The 20,386-nt window shown below is 29.6% G+C and overlaps 1 protein-coding gene across 2 annotated transcripts in view; it reads right to left on the bottom strand.

The window, feature by feature from the left end:
- unc-13-4A (BAI1 associated protein 3) overlaps positions 1 to 20,386 on the bottom strand; it is a 413,601-nt gene that overhangs the window by 42,397 nt on the left and 350,818 nt on the right. For both annotated transcript variants that reach the window (XM_067046009.1, XM_067046008.1), the window contains 6 exons: positions 8,743 to 8,899; positions 8,448 to 8,651; positions 7,176 to 7,379; positions 5,469 to 5,593; positions 5,105 to 5,212; positions 3,677 to 3,814 (listed from right to left, as the gene is read on the bottom strand). In XM_067046009.1, coding sequence (XP_066902110.1) covers positions 3,677 to 3,814; positions 5,105 to 5,212; positions 5,469 to 5,593; positions 7,176 to 7,379; positions 8,448 to 8,651; positions 8,743 to 8,899 — 936 coding nt within the window. The remainder of the gene's footprint in view (positions 1 to 3,676; positions 3,815 to 5,104; positions 5,213 to 5,468; positions 5,594 to 7,175; positions 7,380 to 8,447; positions 8,652 to 8,742; positions 8,900 to 20,386) is intronic.

A 20,386-nucleotide genomic window follows, 5' to 3' on the forward strand; every position in this document is an offset into this window, starting at 1 on the left:
AATAAAAATATATTTAAAAAATAAATAAGACATCATAGCAGAATGTCGTACGTTGATTTGATCTTCAGTGTTCGAGATGAATTTAGATTTCCTTCGTTATAAGAAATTACAACTTAATAATTGGTAATGGAATTTTCAAAACGTGATTTAATGGATGATGTGATCTATTGATTGATTCTTCGCAATGGAGTTAAAAATAAGTTTCTTATAAATCAAGATGCATCAATTGTGATTTTTGGTACCTAGTATTTTTAAATTGATCTATCCATAAACTCTCTCTCTCTTTCTCTCTACATACATATATATATGTACAATTTTTGCTAAATTAATGAAATGGTCTACTAAAGGTAAATTGTATAATTAACAAACTAAATGTTTTTAGCTTATCAATTTATACAGAAATAATACTATATATTTTTTAATTTTCTGTTCTTTAATACGTATGTTTTGTAAAAACTAATTTTTCTTTTCTTTTTCAAACCTACCTGTCATAACTTCTTTTTTATTAATTAGTTATATTCAAAAATAAAATATTTATTATTTGGTTGTTGAATTTCAATGAAAGTATTTTCTTAGAAAATCATTCAATTTTTTTTTTTTTTTAATTTCTGGAAATTGGAACTCCGAATTGCCTTTTTCTGTGAAAATGACTCTTAAAATCATTAACTAGTCAAAAAATAATGCACCAAATCGTTGAAATGTATGAATTGAAACAATAATTATGCTGAGATCATGCAGAATAATTATGAATATAAATTTATATTTGAATAATGTATGAATTTTTATTAACCGAAATCAAAATAAGGAATCGTGTTTGAATTGAGATTCTAATGCATGACTATAATCACTCTAAAGCCATGCCCTGGGGATTTAAGGGCACGTGCTTGTGTAATAGTAATTAACTTCGATCACAAGAATACTTCCGTGTTAAACTGAAACCGTAGCATTAAGTAAAACTCATTACGAGAGAGATTCTTCTGGTTTCAAGTAGGTGATTGCGCTATGTATGTACACCAGTATATATCATTAGTTAATTATTTGATTAATAGAATGATAAAGCATTTTTAATAAAATTAAAACCAAAATTCAAAATAGCTTTTACCAAAAAAACAGCTGCTTCATGTAACACGGGTGCTTACCAGCAAGCTTCTTAGTCCGTTCTGAGAGATGAGAGAAATAGGATAAACAATCTATGATTCGCTACTATTCACAAACAATTTTATTGTATCATATCAAAAAATCAATGATCCCTTATGCTAGATGAGGTACCAAAGTCTGCTTCGAGGTTCCTTCGGCAAAATCAAAGATAACAGAATACATTTGTTATTTCACGGTACGTAGCATTAAAAAAAAATATCACAGTAAGTAACAGATACATAAACACAGTAAGTACATAATATATATAATCAAATAATTTATTACTAACTGATTAAAAGTCGGGACTTACTTAAATAATAACGGGAGTTATTAGCAGGTAAGTTAATATAAAATTTTTAAAAGAAATGAAAGTGAATATTTAATTTTTATTGTTTATGATCCTCAATAATGAACTTATGTAATCGACCAATGAAAAAAAATAACATCTACAATATCCCAGGATTCTATAAACGTTTGTGGATTAGCTTAGGATAGAAAAAATTAAATTCAAGAACAATATATTTTTTTTAATAACCAAGGGTAATAGTGAAATTCCAAATAATAACATTAAAGGGAAATGAAAATTAATAATTTAATTTTCTAAGTGTTCTTTTTTTCAAAACCCACGGATTAGAGTTTTGGTAACAATCAAGATATCAGCAATGCTATCGATAGCTTTGATAGTATAACAACTATCAGTAGACTCTAGTGACAATTAATTGTACTATTGAACTATGGGCAACTCTATTGTCTACTCTAGAACGCCAAGCAGAAGAACGTCCGCTTAACGCCTATCAATTGGAACTTCATGTTTCCTAGAATTCTCTCATCATGGGATAGATCGCAGCGACTAGAAAAACTAAATTCCACTAGTTTCTCACAAGCTAGGCAATCAAACAGATAGTGGATAAAATCGTAAATTGAGAGGAGCAAAAGTCAAAAAAATTAGATAATAAAATTTATTTCTTGGCACTGATACGATTTTTTTCATTCGAATCCGACGATAGTATATTCCATACCTCAATATTTAGAAATAAATCCAAAGTTATTAGGAGGTTTAGATATTGACATTAAAAATTATATGGAAAATTTAAAATTAATTGCTCAAGAGTATTGGTTACAATACAATTAACTTAGACGAACATAGTGGATGCATTGGGAAATACAAGCAACGTTCATAAGGATTTGGAAACTTGTAGAAATATGCTTCAAGGGAATCAATTGTAGAACAAATTTAAAGTTTTCGTTTATTGATTAGTTGCACTATCCGCCTACATTCGACTCGAAGTTAAGTTAAAATTAATTAATAATTTAATGTTTATAAGTTTTCGAAACCAAAATATGAGTTCTGGGAAAAACTACGATATAAGCAATACTATCGATATAAGCAATAGTGTCGATATAAAAAATACTATCGATATAAGCTCCGACTATCAGTAGACTTTTTGACTTATTACCAACCCTACTGTCCAGGATAGAACTCCTATCAGATTAGATTTAAATTTTTTAGAATAATGATATTTGTGATGCCAAGTTTTTATTTTGGAAGCGTTATTTTGCTGCATGTATACTAAACGGTTTTATATATTATTGGTGGCTTTCCGAAAAGGACTCGTTTCCTTTTGACAAAATTAAAAACGATTCTGGTTTTTTTTTTTTATTGGGCTTACTACGTATTTCTTGGAAACTCAGTTTGCTATACCAGAAAAATTAACCCCTTTCGAGACTTTTTATGATTGGATCTCGAATGCGACACTCCTGTCCTAAATAGAAAATCTAAATTAAAACCAGAAATAGCTATTTTTATTTTCAAAAAAATTCTCAGGCCACTGCTGATGTATGGCTGTGAAGTGTAGGGAGCGACGTCCTTCTCAAAAAGGGAAAAAATTACAATCTTTTCAAAATAAAGTCATAAGATTTGCAGTGGAAGCTCCTAAGTTTCTAAGAAACAGCCAATTACATCGGGTATTACAATTAGAGACAATAGAGAATTACATAAAAAAAAGATTCATGAAGTTAAAAGAGTAGTGACCTACAACTTGAGAAACCCAACCACAATCCGAAGACTGAAGCTCAGGCTGCTGCAGAGCATCCTATTATGAATTCTATATTTATCTGTTCTGTTATTACCACTCTAAAGTTTTTATTTTATCTTAACTTTTTTTTCTCTTTATCGTTTTCTTAAATTTACCTTATTTATTTTTTTCCCATTAGAAGTCAATTATTTATTTTGTTAAATCCATTAATGTCATTGTTTTTGTTATTAACTTACTATTATTAAGAATTATTTCTTTAATCTAATTTTTTTTTAATTTATAACATTGTATATAATGTTATAGGTGTCTTTTGTATGAGACCATACTCCCTCCCATATTCAATTATTAAAAAAATGTACCTCTTAAATTAATCATGTAAGGCCCATCAAGCCGATCTGGTATTAAGTAAATAAATAATAAAGAATGCCATATTGTATGGCAATACATTAATATGTTTATAATATTGTAAGCATAAACAGTAATAATTTGACTAAGATAAAAACCTTTCAAACATGGGGTTGTAGTGGTCGATTCCTTTCTGAAGATCCACAATGAGTGCTGTGATTAGTTTCACTAAGCCTTGTATCCTTGTGTCGGGATCTGCTCTGCTCCCGGAGATGTTCCTGTGGATGTCTTCGTACCTGCAACAAAAGTAACGGGCTTTCTTATTCTTAAACTATTCCACTCATAGTATAATAGTCATTATTAGTTTACTCGAGTAGAGCCTGATTTCTAAATTTACTGTGAAGAAATTGGGCGAATATACTATAGCTAAAGTTTGGATGTATGTGGAGTACTCGTTCAGAGCTTGTTTATAAAATATAACATTGTTTTTAAAAGCGTAAAATCTTTATGACGCCAAGTTAATAATATCGATATAAAGAGGAATGCATGAAAAACAACTTTACAAGAAAGTGATATAAGGAGGGGCAGTACCCAGCGGCACTGGGTTTACTACAACTCCAGCTGTTGCCAAATGTTTTATGTGTTGTGGCGAGAACTTTTAGCTGTATCAGATATCTGTGATGGAAACGTTCAACTATGTTCCAGGAAGTAAGTGTATTTGTTCAAATTCTAACGTTTGGTTTAAATTTTTTTTTTAAAGAAATGAATACAAAAGTCTTAGTCTTTGATTAAAAGTTTACTCCTTTGGTTGATATGTTAATTCTCGGTCAAATATCCTAGAAAAGCAGTGCATTAAGGCTATGTATGGTACATGTGAATTATAAAGAGAAATTGAAGGATACGTTTCGCGTCGAAGAGTATTTAGGTGATATGATACGATTTTCGTGTTTTAATCGGGTCTTCCAGAGAAACACCAGTCAATAGTTTTACTAAATGTTGTCATAAGGTCTTTGCGGTGTTCGTTAGACTTTACTGTCTTTTTTTTATTGTTAGGTAAGGAATTATATTTGTTGTGTAGATTAATAGACCGAGCACTGAGCCTTGGCGTACTCATACTGAGATAGACCTTTAGAAGATAGCTCTGATCCGTATCTTAGATAAAAAATAGGGCATGAAGAAAGGATTAGTAGGTGGGTTGTGAAAATATCGTACAGGATTTAACGAGAAATTCTTTGTTTAAAACTGTCGAACGCTTGAGCAATGTCTAAAAATACACCAGTTCCATCCCTGGACTAATTCCCTGGATTTATAGTCTGTTAATTTAGAGTTTTATAAATATTCGAAATGCTTTAGTACACGCTAGGGAGTTCATGAAGAGGAAACGTTTTGGCAAGTGTATTGTAATTTTTAACGATTTTTGTACTAATGGATTTGAAGAAAGATCACTTTCGTTAACAAGGACTGATCTAATCCTTAATAACGTTTACATTATTTATAACACATATTCCAACTAATGTACAAATAAATTGACATAATTAATTACTTAATTAACGCTTAATTAGACAAATCTCCTTAAAGTGACTTACCATTCATGCGTGCCTTTCTTCAGAGCTGTAATAATTTCACCCCGTATCTCCTTGTTGAACGGACAGCACTTCCAGAAAGCTTTCATATTCGCTAGGAGACCCATACACCTAAAGAGTAATAGAAGACATATTTACCAAAAGTAATAAAGGAAATGAATTATTAATTTGTCATTAAATTCAAATGTTCTTTTGTGAAAAGAACCATGAAATCTACGTTTTCGAACTTTTGTGATGGTTGGTTATTCGTTATTAACCTAATCTTACATTAATCGAGAATTAACACGGGTTGTTTTTTGCGTTTAATCAAGAAAAAATAAGATTGAAAACATAGGAATGCCGAAAGAAATATTTCAATTTACCATACCTGAGTAGATTTTCCAGCCTGTTCATAGATGGCCTGTGGTGGTGCGGGAAGAGCGCTCGATGTTTACGAATCAGCTGAAGGGCGAAATCCAGAAAATTGTTGAAGGACTCCGCTAGGAATTCTTCCTTTAATCAAAATATAAATATGTAATAACAAATAATATAAAAATATACTTAAAAAGTATATATATATATATTGGTTTAATATAAATTATATTAATAGATCTGTTATATATTCATATACTTTATTACTGAAAGACAAATTTTCTCTCATTTATTATTCATTTACTATTGCTAGATATGAAAGCAATACAATCACTGAACAATAAAAAAACTACTTTATCTTATATCTCAAATTCGAAATGATTTAGTATAGTTTGATTTGTAGCATAAGGGTATATTTTAACATCTTATTGATCCTTTAAAATCGATTGAAAAATAATAAAAACTGAATAAAATAACAAGTTAATCAGTTGAGCTGCTAGGAGCTATAAAAGATTTTCATGATATTTTTTATAAAAAATATCATGAAAATCTTTTAAAGAATTGTGAAAATACTCAAGTTAATAAAGTATTTTCACAATTCTTTAAAAGATTTTCATGATATTTTAAAAAAGTAATGATCAAATGATGACTAAGGGTGGAAACAGGCGATGGTACATCTTTATCTCAAACAAGCTAAAAATAGATATAGAAAATCATAATATTTTTATGAGACCAAAGAGGCGAAAAAATTATTCTTAGAAGAAAAGAAAAAATATTGGCTCAAAAAATACTTAAAGTGGAAAAAAAGGGCTATATCCGTCCGAATGGAGCAATGGTCAAAGTTATTACTTCTTAACAATTAAGATTAAGAAATAAATAATAATTAATGTCTGATAACTCTCTCATTTAAAAAAAAAACTAAACTTTTTAGGATTTGTTAAACTTAAAATTTTGTTTTTAGGATACTACCTCTTATCTAAAACCTTTAAATATTCAACTTCATATTCAATTTTAAAAAGAATATTCAGTCGTTGTTTAATTATTGAATTGTTTTTGGTAAAAAAACAGTCCTTCCTTCTCAAGGACATGCTCTAAGACTTTTCATATGTCTCAACGACGCTACGGTTTTTATTATTATTATAATAAGCAAAAGTATTTTTTTTAAATAATTAATTAATCACTGCTTAACCTTGAATAGGGGTACATTTTACAATAAAACTTGTTGGATTTTATTTCGAATTGAACTTATTTTAAAGATAATATCTTGGACTACGGCTACTTTCTTAATGAAGTCGTCTACAGAATTTCCTAAAGCTTTTAGAGTTGTTAAGAATTTACTGTCTGCTGTACAATCTATCGAATACTTCAAACACTAAATAAAAAATATTCCTTTGTCAGCAAACAGCAATATGATAAATAATGCAAACCAGTGATATGATATATGATCAGAATAATGGAAATAATAATATAGGATACAAATAACTTTAAGTTTAATTCATGTAAAATTTCTAGTTTGAGTGACATAGTGGTATGTGGTGTCAAGAAATCCGACTAGAAACATATTGTAATGTCCTGTTTCAGATGAGATTTACAGAATCAATTATTCTGTAATAATTAAAGTACTAAGCAAATGCATTCCAACCAAAACAATTAATATGTCAACATCTTTTAATAATTGAGAATTTAAATTATTACAGAACAGACTATATAAAATTCCCTTAACCTCCTGCCTGGTGAGTGCCTCATGTGGCCAAGCATGCTCCAAGGACGAGAGCTGCCGAGCGAGGACCTGAGGTTCAACGCCGGACAGGCTGGAGTACGCAATCCACCTCACGGCGGCACACTGTAGGTCTGTTAGGTCTCCCTGGATAGCATGCTGGTGCAAGATGGTCAAGGCGACGTGGGGTAGGTCTCCGTTCCATGCTCCCTGAAATAGGATATTGACCACATTACGTTATCATGTTGCAATAATATAATATAGCAGTACGTCCGAATATCCCATAACTAATTTTCAACTAATCAAGTAGCAATGCGATAAGCTATTATTGTAAGCGATCTAAAATTATTATTAATTTATAACAAAAACTTAATTTAATCCATTTTGAACTAGTTTTCTTTTTTTTTTACGTTTAAGTTCTCAGGCCATTGTCAAGGAAACCTTAAACTTGATGTATCCAGATATGAAATATTTTATATCGCTGACTGTTATGACCAGGTTCATTCATAACCAAATGTATTTTAATTTTAATCAATTTAATTATTGAACACATTAATCTATTTGTAATCACCTTCTAATCAAGTAATTAATGTCATATAACTGTCAACGAAAAGTTAATAACAAATAGGTTAATATATTCAATAGTTAAAAAATATAGCATAATAACCTGTAATAGAAATAAATTTAACCTGGATACGTCAATTATCAGGCCACATTGTTAAAATGGCCCAAGGGCTATCGGAATAATTGGAGGATTATATTACATTGGAGGGAAATAAAAATAGTTCAGAAAATGGATCAAATGAAGTTTGAGTATTGATTTATTACCTACTCACAAACGAGTAATTAACACATAATGTATTTCCAAACTAACAATAATTTATTACGCATTAAGAATTAAATTAATAAACGATCCTACTAACAGGCGACAGAAACCCATTTTTCTGTCCAGTTATAATCAATAAACTGCACTTCTGCCTATTGTACTTTAGATATATATTTTTAATGGATTCATAATAAAATAATTACATTTCCTGACAACATGTGAAATAAGGATAACAATAAAAAACCTTTTTTTAAAACTGTATTTGAAAAATGGATTCCATGCTCAAGCATTACTAAAAAATATTTTTAAAGGATCCTTAGAACAGTATAAGCATTTTTATATGTACGAAAACGATGTTTTAAAGCTTCTTCTAAAGTATCGAAATGTATATATATATATATTTTATTTATTTTTTTTTTATCTATATTCATAGTATGAAGAAAGAAGTTTACCTGACTCCTAGACATTTCATATTCGGCGAAGACAGTAGTCAGGCGAACCTGCTGCCTGATGTCCTCCCAGTTGTCTTCTTCCGAAGTTCCTCTATCCTCTCGGGTCGAGAGCCATAGCTTCAGTCTTATTTTCCCCTGTATGTTGGACCTTTGGGTCCTGGCTTCAAGCTTATACCAACAATCGAGCCCGGTAGAAGGTATGTCCTAGTGGATAAATAATATTGTTTAGTATTTTGGCGATGGAATTTAGCGAGATCAGACGTAAAAGAGAAAAGATGAATGTTCGATTCGTCACCTGTATAGGGATGTTTACACAGCCCAAGAAGTCATCCTGACTTCCAGAGCGCGCACTCTGAGCTATCTGCTTGAAGAACCGGCCAAGTCCCTTAACCCCTCGCACTTCGTTCAGCTTCGAGACTGCGTCGAACACTGAAGACTCATCGTCGTGGTCCCTAGTACAAAAATAATATATAATCATTAATCTATAAACAAGATCAAATAAACTTGTGAAACGTAATGAAAATAAAAATTTATGAAGAAAATATCATTGAAATTTATTAAAGTTTGATAAGTCTGAACCCTAATGTAGGTATTTGATAATGTTCAATGTTCATTGTAGTTCCATCAGGCATTTTGTCAACAAACAAAACCACCTTTAAATCGCAAAAACTGGCTGCCATGACTTACAGACTTTATTTGATTGAATTTTCGCGAGCTTTATGTTTTGGTTTTACACTTGCCCGATACCCTTTCAATAGTTGAGCTTGGCACCTAGTGAGAACCTGTGGTCGGAAGGCGTTTCATGTCCGCCGAGGAGAAGAAAAATGAGGTTCAGCGTTTTCTACAAACATAGTTGATACTATTCACATTATATTCATATTTATTGATAACAAATATCTAACCTGTAAATGAAAGAATTATTGTGGAAAATAGACGGAATCATGTATTTCTAACAAAAAAAAAAAAGGATGAATTACTTTTTGGATTACCCTTGTTGCTTGTTGTTGTTTGTTAGAAATTTAGGGTGTGGAAATCAACACCCATGTTTTCTATTTTATTTTGATAAATTTAAATATGTTTGAATTTAATGTTTAAATCTTGTTTAATAGGTTATTCCTTCTTCATTTATACTAATTTTATCTTTTTTTCATCATCATTCATGGCCACTGATACACCTCGTCCCACTTCTAATTTACCTAAATCCACTGTATAGAAATGGCGTTCCTCAAGGATGTGGCTGACTGTTAGTGCACTATTACAGTATTGACATTTTGGGTGAGGTTGCTTGTAGATGAGGTATGTTCTATTCTCAATCTAGCTATTGCAGCATCCTCCCTACGATCAAAACGGTTTAATGTGGCCCATGGTTTAGTTTTTTAAAATAGTTTTTAGTTTGCTTGGCGGACTTTCACTCCACTTGTATTACGAACTACCCAATATTTCATTTTTTAGTTGAAAAATTATTTCTTGAGGTATCAGAATGGTCGCGCCCAGGCCTGGAAGAGCAAATGCTTGGCTGCAAGTGACCCAGCACCCATAAAAATTAAACAGATTTACCCTTGTAACTGTAAGGGTTTTAGCTTATCGGAACGCTATGTCTATTGTAAGCCATATAATATAAGCCATAACTTACCTTATCAAAAATAAGTGTAATTGTGATTAAAGTTCGGTCTTTTGATAAATATAAATATAAATAATTCTAAATTCCTAATAATCAATACTTATCAACTTCTTGTTGCGCTTTCTAATTTTTTCTCTCGGTTTGAATACTGATGTCTAGAAACGAGACTTTCTGATGAGCTTCCAATGGAATTGAAACTATTAATAAATTCTATAATAGAATTAAATTATGGGATTGACTGAAGCATCCAAAATCTTATTGATATGTCGAGCTTATTTCGCTCAATATTAAGTTGTTGTTTTTTTTCTCAGTCGATTCTCAATATCGTTAAACGTTAAAGAGAGACTTAACTTTTTAAATATACAATTTTAAAAAAAATACTATTTCATATAAACAGTCCAGAGAAAAAAAAATGTATTATCATTAAGAATTTCTCAACTGAATTAGTTAGATGCACACCTGAACATCATCTTCTAGATATCATCACACAGTAATGAGAATTACAATGGAACAGTAAAGAATTTAACAGCAAAGTATGTGTGTGTTTTTCTGTCAAAAAGTTATACCTAAGGTAATGTTAAAATTCGTGGGTTTCATTATTAAGTAAATACAGTGAGAAGTATTTCATATAAAATATTACTTTGGTGAAAATAAATTAGGATAAAATATTACTCTTCATTGATGCTAGATTTAGATTTGAGAACATTTACATCAACATTATACAACAGCCTTAAAAGGCAACTCCTAAATCCAAACGGTTTGCATATTGCATATTTTTCAAAGACTTTACACTACTTTACATTAATTTATAGATGAGGCTTGTAACGAGGAATATTCACTTTATGCTGTGTCTCATACTTTTTTGTTTTGGAGTTATAAACCGCATCTGAAAAATGCAAATAGCACATGGATCTGGATCAATGATGAATTTTGCTGACTCTGGTACAAAGTTTATCCTACTCGGCTTATCTACCATATTAAATAAACAGATAGTTATAGTTATGGGCTAAGATTAAAATAATTTTGCTCAAAATTATTCAGTAATTGAAAGGGCACGGGCTTTCGTTCCACAATGCTTGGTTTTCATTTTCTGTAATTTAATACAAAAAAGGTATTACGGACGTTCGAACCACTAATGAAATGAATAGACAAACAATTTTTATAAACAATAAAATAACTAATTGGGCATCGCGAATAATTTTTATGATGTTACACGCCACCGAATTGTAATATAACGCAAAAAAAAGTAAATGTAAATATATATTAATGAATGGTATATTATGAAATATTAACTTAAAACGGGAAGAGAAGGCTTTAAGATGGTTCCTTGGAACAAGTAGCACAGTGCCTTACCAATGAGCTACCCACCCTCAAATTAATTTACTATAACAATAATTTGAATATCCTTTCTCTTCTTCACTCCGATGTCTACAATTTTTAAATTTTACTTCGTAAACATTTTTAGGAACACAGGAAGAGGAAACTTTAAAATAGTTAATTCGAGAAATATTTAAAAAGCGTCTGAAACTGAAAAATGGCGTGAAACCCTCAACTCCCACCCTCCGTGGTAGCCTAACTAATCTGACTTTTTAAACAGACAATTATAGCGATTAGGTTGGTCGATGTATAACATGCCACAATCTCACAAGAAGAGGTCATAACATAAAAATAAAGGCAATCCTTGGCTAAGTAAGATATATTTATTTATTGAAAGATTCTTTGCTTTACAAAAACTTCTAAGAGTGAACGGAACCTTTAATCAACCATTTTAAAATAATGGTGGCCCCGACAGCCAAAACATGGAGGTTAACCGGAATGTTCGCCATTCTAATGTGAACTGTAATAGAAGGTGATTGGCTCCTCTGTTACGCCCCATGATTTCATCAAAAGTCTCGCTTTTTGGCTTCACTTTTTCTGGCAGCTTTTCCACTTTATTATACTTCATCCTCCAAGCCAATAAAATGATGCCTCAAGCATTTTTTCTAACTAAATATTAAGGGATACAATCCGTACGGGCGAAATAATATGTAGAGACGTACCATAAAATTCGTCCTTACCTAATAATAAATGTAATGATATGCTAGATTTTTTTTTAGTTACTAGGAGAATAATATTTTACATAGAAAATTAATAAAGTAATCGTAGTAAAATTTAATGAACGTGGATGACGGTCCGAGAAATATTCGAGTGTACGAATATAAAAAAAAAAAAAAAAAGAGAAATTTTTTAATTTGTCATTTTCACTTACAATATACCAAAGGGTGTTTATTGTTAACACATTTAACGTTTATTAGTTGCAATGTTATAGTTGTAAGGGTATTTTTTGTGCCTTAGGGAAATATGATTTTATAAAGAAAACAATAAAAAACATATGCTATTGAATTACCTAAATGTTTCATCAGTCAGTAAAATCTTTATTATCAATTGGAAATCAGATGTTATCACGATAATTTCAGAGAAATGACCCCTTCTCCCACCAAAAAAAAAAAAATAGGTGTGATATTACAGGCTTGAAAGGAAATTAATATAACCATTAAAATAATAAGTGATAACAAATATTTATTGGTTGATACTTTTGAGTTCACATTGATTCCTTAGAATCACGCTTACTATAAACTAGAAAAAATAAAAATAAAATAATTTTTTTTTTAAACATACTTGAAAATCTTGCAATTTATTTTTATTTTTGTTTAATTATTTTTATTACTCGTTGAGCAAAACCATTAAACTGGGTTCTGAACCCCCACAAGTAGAAGGCCCATCTGCACAGAGAATCCCAGTACTGCTATTGAAAGGCAATGGGGGTTGATCAAGAGGGCTTAGTTCTAATTGAGAAACAGGCCAGAACCCTCGAGGATTTTGTTCCTTTCAACCAGTGGAAATCTTCAAGATAAATACCACTTAATGTTAGGAAATATTATTTGAAATGAAATTTTACGCAGCATTTTAAGCTGTATTTTTTAACAGTAGAAAAAATATTTTAATTATATAGATTCTAGCTTCATTACGATGTATTTATGATCTTATGCAAACTCTTTTTTTTTTTTTTTAAATTCAGTACTTTCGTTTTTATATATTTATTTTTAATTATGATGATTGTTATGTTCTTACAAGAATTTTCTGAAAAAGTTGAGGAAAAATAATGTTAAGGATTGAATTTGAGGAAGCTTTACAAAACTGACTATACAATTTTAAAGTTGATTGAAAATATACTTTTTTTATTTTATATGAGTACTTAAATTTGGACACACAATGGAGATAAGTATAAATTGTATGCCGACAATTTGAGACCCATTTTGATGTCCTCATCTTTTGGGCAAAATGGATGCCTTAAGAGAAAAAGAAAACTAGAATAATCAATAGAAAAATAAACAAATATGTATTCGAGTTAACAATGTATCTTTAGTTTATTATATTCATTTAATTCCAATATGCATTCAGTAAGTTTCCTGACAAATTTAATTTTTTATTTTTGGATCTCAGCAGTTCTTTTCGACGGTTTATAGAGCTTTAAAATTTGTTTTTCTTAAAAAAATAAATTTTGTTCAGTCTTTGTCTGGATAAAAATCAAATTTATTTGAAATGAGCTAAATATATTATGATCTAAATGCAATTGTATATAGTAATGCCATTTCTTTAAAAAATATACACATTTATTTTATTATGATAAAATAATTCATATTTTAAAGTTGATTAAAAGATTTTTATTAGTATTAATTCTTAGATATATTGTTTTATTTCTTTTACTAATTTATTTTTAACGATTACAATAACAATAATTCAATAATTATAAGATGGTAAAACTTTGCACAACACTAAAGACCTGAGCAATTCTAATTGTCATAACAACATATTGAGGGCTATCTGGCATTTTTAATCATAAAGAAACATTTTTAAAAAATACTTCGTTTGGTCACCTAACAGCTACAAGGTGTATTCAAAAATAATGTATTTAAATAAAAATAAACACAAACATTTAAATAAACAAACAATAAGCAATCTAGTATCCATTCCCAAATCAACACGCAGACGTTAACATCGGAATGAGTAAAAAGAAAAATAGTAATAGCAATTAACTCAGTGTTTCTAAGTTTCTCATAAACGAGACTTTCCAACGGTATCTTATCTAAAACTTTTCTCACTTTCTCAGGTCTTTCGCAGGAGTGCATGCACGTCTAGTTGTAAGACCTACTGTAGTAATTTTCAATTCAATACTCAACTAAAAAGTTGTTCATTTTTTTATTAATCTACTTTGCACTAATTTTATTATACGGCCGATTTTTATTTTAGTTTACCATATAACTTACTTATAATTTTCACTGAACGCAGATCTCCAACTATATAAATTTGAGTATGAATTTTATTAGCTTATAATTATGCTAATTTTCATGAAAAGATCAAGGACTATAAATGATTTGCAGCTTGTTTCATATATAAGCTGATGAAATAATGAGGCTATTATGGGGTAATTAATTAACATACCACAGCATGTATAATTACCATCACGATCCCCACTTTAGAATATAATGTATTCTGGTTTTCCCCCCTGGTGTTTATTTGTGTAATGATTTAAAATATAATTAATTAACTAAGTATTTGTTCCATTCCCGAAAAAGGGTATTTTGGTGATTTTAGTAATTTTAATTTTTTTGGAATGGATAAAATGCGGCGGGTGGGGCTGGTATACCGAGAAGATTTCGACAGTCAATATTAATTTTTTTTATATTAATTATTACTTCATTTATTGATAAGTATTACAATCTACCACAAAGTTGGGCTATGAGTAATATTGCTAATTTAATACATTAATACCAAAATTAAAAAAAAAATATATTAATAAAATAAAATGAAATGAAATTAAAATAAAAGTAAATAAATAATATATATATATGATATAAACAGAAAATAAATAGACATCAAACAATGTAAAATAAATTATATCACTATCCCACACATATGAGGGGGAGAGCAGTGCCATTCCAGATCTCAGCGCAGTCTTCTCACCGCGGCACAGGTGATTAAAATTGTAGTTAGAAAACATATGAATCTATGAAAAATTGAATTTAATGTTAATTTATCCCTATTTTAGACTGGAAAATTATTTTCTTTTTAATTCTACAACTTAAGGCTTAGAAGAATTGAACAAGGTGTAATTCAGAAATGAGTATTTAAAATATTCTACAAAACTTAAATTTTTCTTTTTTCTAAAATGATACATAACACCTTGATCCATTATCTTAAATAATTATTTCTGAATCTTTTAACAATAGTTTTAATACAAGAAATTCGATTAATTAAGGGAAAAAAACGAATTTAAAAGAAAATTAACTTATACTTGTTAAAAAGAGAATAAAAAAAGAAGAAATATTTGGTCAAAGGTCAACTGTGATATAAATGAGATCAGAGTCACCAACAAGACTGTGTATGGAATCAGCTGGTATTATAAACATAATACTATGTTCAAATTTATAATACAATACATTACGGACTAAAGTATATGAGGATCACAACGGAACTGGATAAGAACTACATAATAGTCGTGAACTTAGTTGAATCCATCAAGCTAAGGATACAGATGTCATACATTGCGCTTGGATGGAGAGAGTTGTCATAGAAGGTAGTGAGTGAGGGGTCCACTGGTGTTGAAGGGACCAAAATAAGGTTGATGGATGGACAACTAGGCAACGTCGGATCCACCTGGATATTCTTAGCAACTATTGCAAAGAAGATATTGCAACCTTGAGTATAAATATTTTTTTATTGGTTGATTTTTTGCGTAATAACGCTATAAAGCTTAAACGAATTATATTTTGTAAAATGATATTTCTATTTTTGACTTATGTTTATCGTAGCATTGTAGAGTGATGAGAATACCATTAGATGAATATTTTTTTCAAACTTCCACAAGTTATAAATTTTTTTTTATTCTTCCATGATAAACTTCCTAACCACCCAAACCACTTGTTTCTAACCTGGCTTCTACTTCAATAACTGATAATCCCTCTAGGCGTCTGAAAAGAAGATGGCCCCGAGATCTTCTTCTCTAGTAACGTTATTGGAGTACTATCAATGAGTAGATTCTCAACATTGACAGGGGCTCCTAAGGTATTTATTTAGGTCAACAACTGAAGATCTACAGGTTCCCAACAATTTTCAATATCTACAAATTTCCAAAACATTTTCAAGATCTACAAACTCCCAATAGATTTCTGAACTTCAATACATATTATAATTTTCCCAACAATATTATGAAATATTTTAGTTTTTCCAAATCTTTTGAATTTGTACATTACACTTACCCACGGCGAATGTTGACATTTTACATTTATTGTTATCCATTGAAATAAATTCTTTCGGTAATATCTTAATTTATTCACTTAAAAGATATTTGTATTAATTTTAGTAACTATTTCAACAAACATTTAAGAGTTTGTACTACATTAAAAAATTACAAATTAACAAACTTTTCGGGATGTAAAGTTATAGGGGGAGTTTTAATTCTGCTTTCTGTTTTCTATTCCTTATATCAGATATCATGTTACATATTGTATATATTATTGTATGTTGTATGATATTGTATTTATTATGTATTTTATTATTTTTTTATTTTATATTCTATTCGTATTTTTAATCAAGTTCACTGCATACTAATTACGAATTACGATAATACGTTAATATTCATTATTATTAATTTATCAATTGTAAATTCATATGATTATTATTCACTTCACAAGTTCTTTCAATTATTATTTTTTATATTCACTTAGTATTTTGTATTAAGTTTTATTTGTTAATTGAATTGTTAGTTTAATCTCTATACATAAATTAATATTGTACTGTTCTAGCTTATAATCGTAGCAGCCTTCACAGGGTCCTAATAATCAAATGTAAAACTAACAAATTATTTGTGCTTTTCCGCATTGAAAGAAAAAAAAATCTAGACCCAATTCATTGCTTCTCATTATACTGATAATACCATAATTTAGCTCATTTTTATAAACTTTTGTTGAACTTAAAGATTTTTTCAATTTAATTAAAGAAGCTACGTTTTCCTAAACGTTTTTAATTTCATCCATATGAAAGGTAATCTCCATCGATTACAGCAGATTTTTTTCCCATACCAAGTATTAGGTTTAATTAAATTTAAAAAAAAATACTCCCTTAATTAAGAGAATAACTCTTTTTTTAATTAAGGATGAATTATTTGGGATGTAACACATATTTGAAGAATTGGTATAAGAAAACCTGTGCCTTGTTATTAGCCTGAGAATATAAAATATCGAAATCGAATATCAATTAGCTACAATTTTACCAAAATCTGAACCCTTTAATATTCGTAATTGTAATAAAGGGTAATAAAGATGTACCTGAATCTTATTGACCATTAAAAACAAAGTAGTGCGATCAACATTTATTAATTGTGTCCAATGAAAGCTTATGGTGGACAGACGTATGAAACGAAGATCTAGGAAAATATGGTAGAATGACAGACTTAATAATAGTGCCCGAGAGACACATTACAAAATTTAAATGAACAATTTATAACACCTAAATTAGTAATTTCTTGACTCAAGATGGATTGCTCGTGGAAACATACTACTAACCTAACTAAATAACGTGCAATGTTGAGAACTTTTTTAAAATAATATGTTTCTGGGCCGTGACCGACGGAAAAAATGGAAATTTTTCGCTGAATACCTTTTAATTGTATTCTCATATCAAACACAATAATGTACTCGACACTTTGGACGTTCCACTGCAACTGGCATTACCTCCACCTTCATTCGTCGCTACCCGCATCGCTGAACAAATTAGAAAGTTGCTAAAAGAAAAGCCCCTTGCCATGACTTGACTTACGTTGAACCGCAAATAGCTAGGAAAAACGTATTTCCGTCTGCTGTATACAAATTAAAAAAAAAATTACAAACAAGGATAAGACTTCCCTCATCACACCGACCAAGCAGCTTATTTTCTGTCTATTCCAAATTCTTCGAAAACCTGCTGTTCAAAAGGTATGATTAAAATTTATTGACAGGTCTGAAATGTATTAAGTTAAAAAAATTAATTAACATCGAATTTCACAGAAACTGTTCATTAATTTAAATTCCAGTTCAAATACTTAGAATGTTTTTTATTATAAATTCCAAAATAGATCCCTGGTCTGGTGATGACAAAGCTTTATTAATACTGAAATATTCGGAATTAAAAAACAAAAAAATATAACTTGGATGCTCTGGAAGAAAAAAATTACACTATACCTGGAAAGTAATAGAAAAGAAGAGAAATTGCCGAGGAGCTTTTGGCAGGAGTTTATAAGCAGCTGTGGTGTTGGAGATTTATGCAGTAGATCCTTTAAAAGGATAGCTACTTTTTATTTTATTTTTTAAAAATGAATATAAAGCTTAGAAAGGTTTTATATAACCCAGTAAAACGAAGAATTCCATAGACGGTAACCCAGGAAAAATGTATTGAAATCCCAATGAAATGGAACATTAAAAGGTAACCGAGTTAAAAATGCGTCAAGCAAATAGATAAACTTGCATTTCTTTATTCATTTTTTGTGATGTAGAAATTAACAATCGAAGTAAAATATACACCACACATGCACATACATCACTTTTAATGAATTTATAACAGCATTATATTGCACTCGTATCTTGTTTTAGCGGTAGGTATTAATATAAAATGTATGCAAAGTGTCAGCATTAATTTATTTTATTTATTAATAATAATATATTTTTTTTTAAACTTTCTTTATTACTAGAAAATAAAAATATTAATTAGATTTTTTCTCTATTATCCCCTTGAAATTATTGATCAGTACTATTTAAGGTCTGTATAAAAAAAAATTCGTAATAAGCCTTTTATTTTAAAGTACTTCCATCCCACGAATCTTTAACTATTAATTAAGTGATTATAATAATCATAATAAACCAGATATCCTTCTTGTAGATTTAAGAGTAAAAAAAACGGAACTTATTGTTTTGATCTCGAACGACAATAATATAAGCTCCACTAGGGAAGAAAACTGAGGAAAATTAGGAACAGTATTGTTATTGTACAAATATAAGTTGAAGGAACTATATCATTTGGAAGGTTTTACCACTACTCCAATCATAATATTAACCTGACATCACAACACAATCATAATTGTGTGGTTGCTGACATAATTTCAGACTAATTGTTCGGGCTAATATTGTCATTTTGTATGTATGTATTTTGGCATGTTTAGAGTTCTGTTCTCTAGGTACGCGGAACAACTTGATAAAAAATGATAACTATTTTCCAATACCATTCCATCACAAGCTGGACGAGGCTCCCGTGAGTTCAAAGTTTATTTGTACAAGAAAAACAATTTTTTTTTTATTTGGAAGTTTTTAAATAATCTTGTCTCCATGTCATAATTACAATAATTTGATTGCATTATTATAAGTGATGTACTGTAATAGTGGTTGAATATTTTTATTTACATGCAGATTAGTTTTGTTTTTTATAATTGAAATGAAGACCAAACGGGAAAACAAGTTTACCAGATTTTCTTTTTTTTTCAAAAATAAGTAACAAGGGTTTCTCATATAAATAAGGATAGCAGACAAGGTAATAAAGTCAATTAGAAAAAAACCCCGGCTCAAAATCACTTTTTAAGAATATATGTTAAGAGGAAAACGAGTAAACTCTTTACATTTCAATTATCTTTTTATTTCAACAATTAGTGCGTTGTTGTTAAATACAGGTATCCCTTTTTTTTTTTTTTTGATTAGCCAAATCTTTGAAACTCCACCCTATTCCAAACGAATATTTGTATGAATATTTTTATTTAATTTGAAAATATTACCATATTTCAGCTTTAAAAAATTTATCTCTTTTTTTTTTTGAGTTTTTCCTCTTGACCCTAGCAAAGAGCACTGGAAGATTTAAGAAGATACGATAGCTTGTTTTCTCCTGTAGTATTCACTGATGGTAATGTTTTAGTTTAATGTTAAACTTTTATTCACAATATAATATTCTTATATTAAACTATAAAGTTCAATTAAAAATTTTCTTTAATGAATAATAATTAGACTAAATCTGTGTGTAGAGAACAATTCTGTAGGAATATTTACTTTATTTTAATGAGATGTAGATAGTTGACCGTAGATTAATGCTTGAAGAAGTTTGTCGGGGGGTGCGGTCAGCAAAGAACAACATAAATAAACAAAACAATATTTATTTAAGTTCCTCCATCCCAAACCTCCGTCTAGCCCTCAAAGCCCATAACAAACTGTCTTTTATTTACACCAATCTCAAAGATCCAATTCCTCCTCAATACCGTTCCCAG

The sequence above is a fragment of the Halyomorpha halys genome, unplaced genomic scaffold (assembly GCF_000696795.3).
Source record: "Halyomorpha halys isolate HHAL.00 unplaced genomic scaffold, Hhal_1.1 Scaffold522.1, whole genome shotgun sequence".
Classification (NCBI taxonomy): Eukaryota; Metazoa; Arthropoda; class Insecta; order Hemiptera; family Pentatomidae; genus Halyomorpha; species Halyomorpha halys.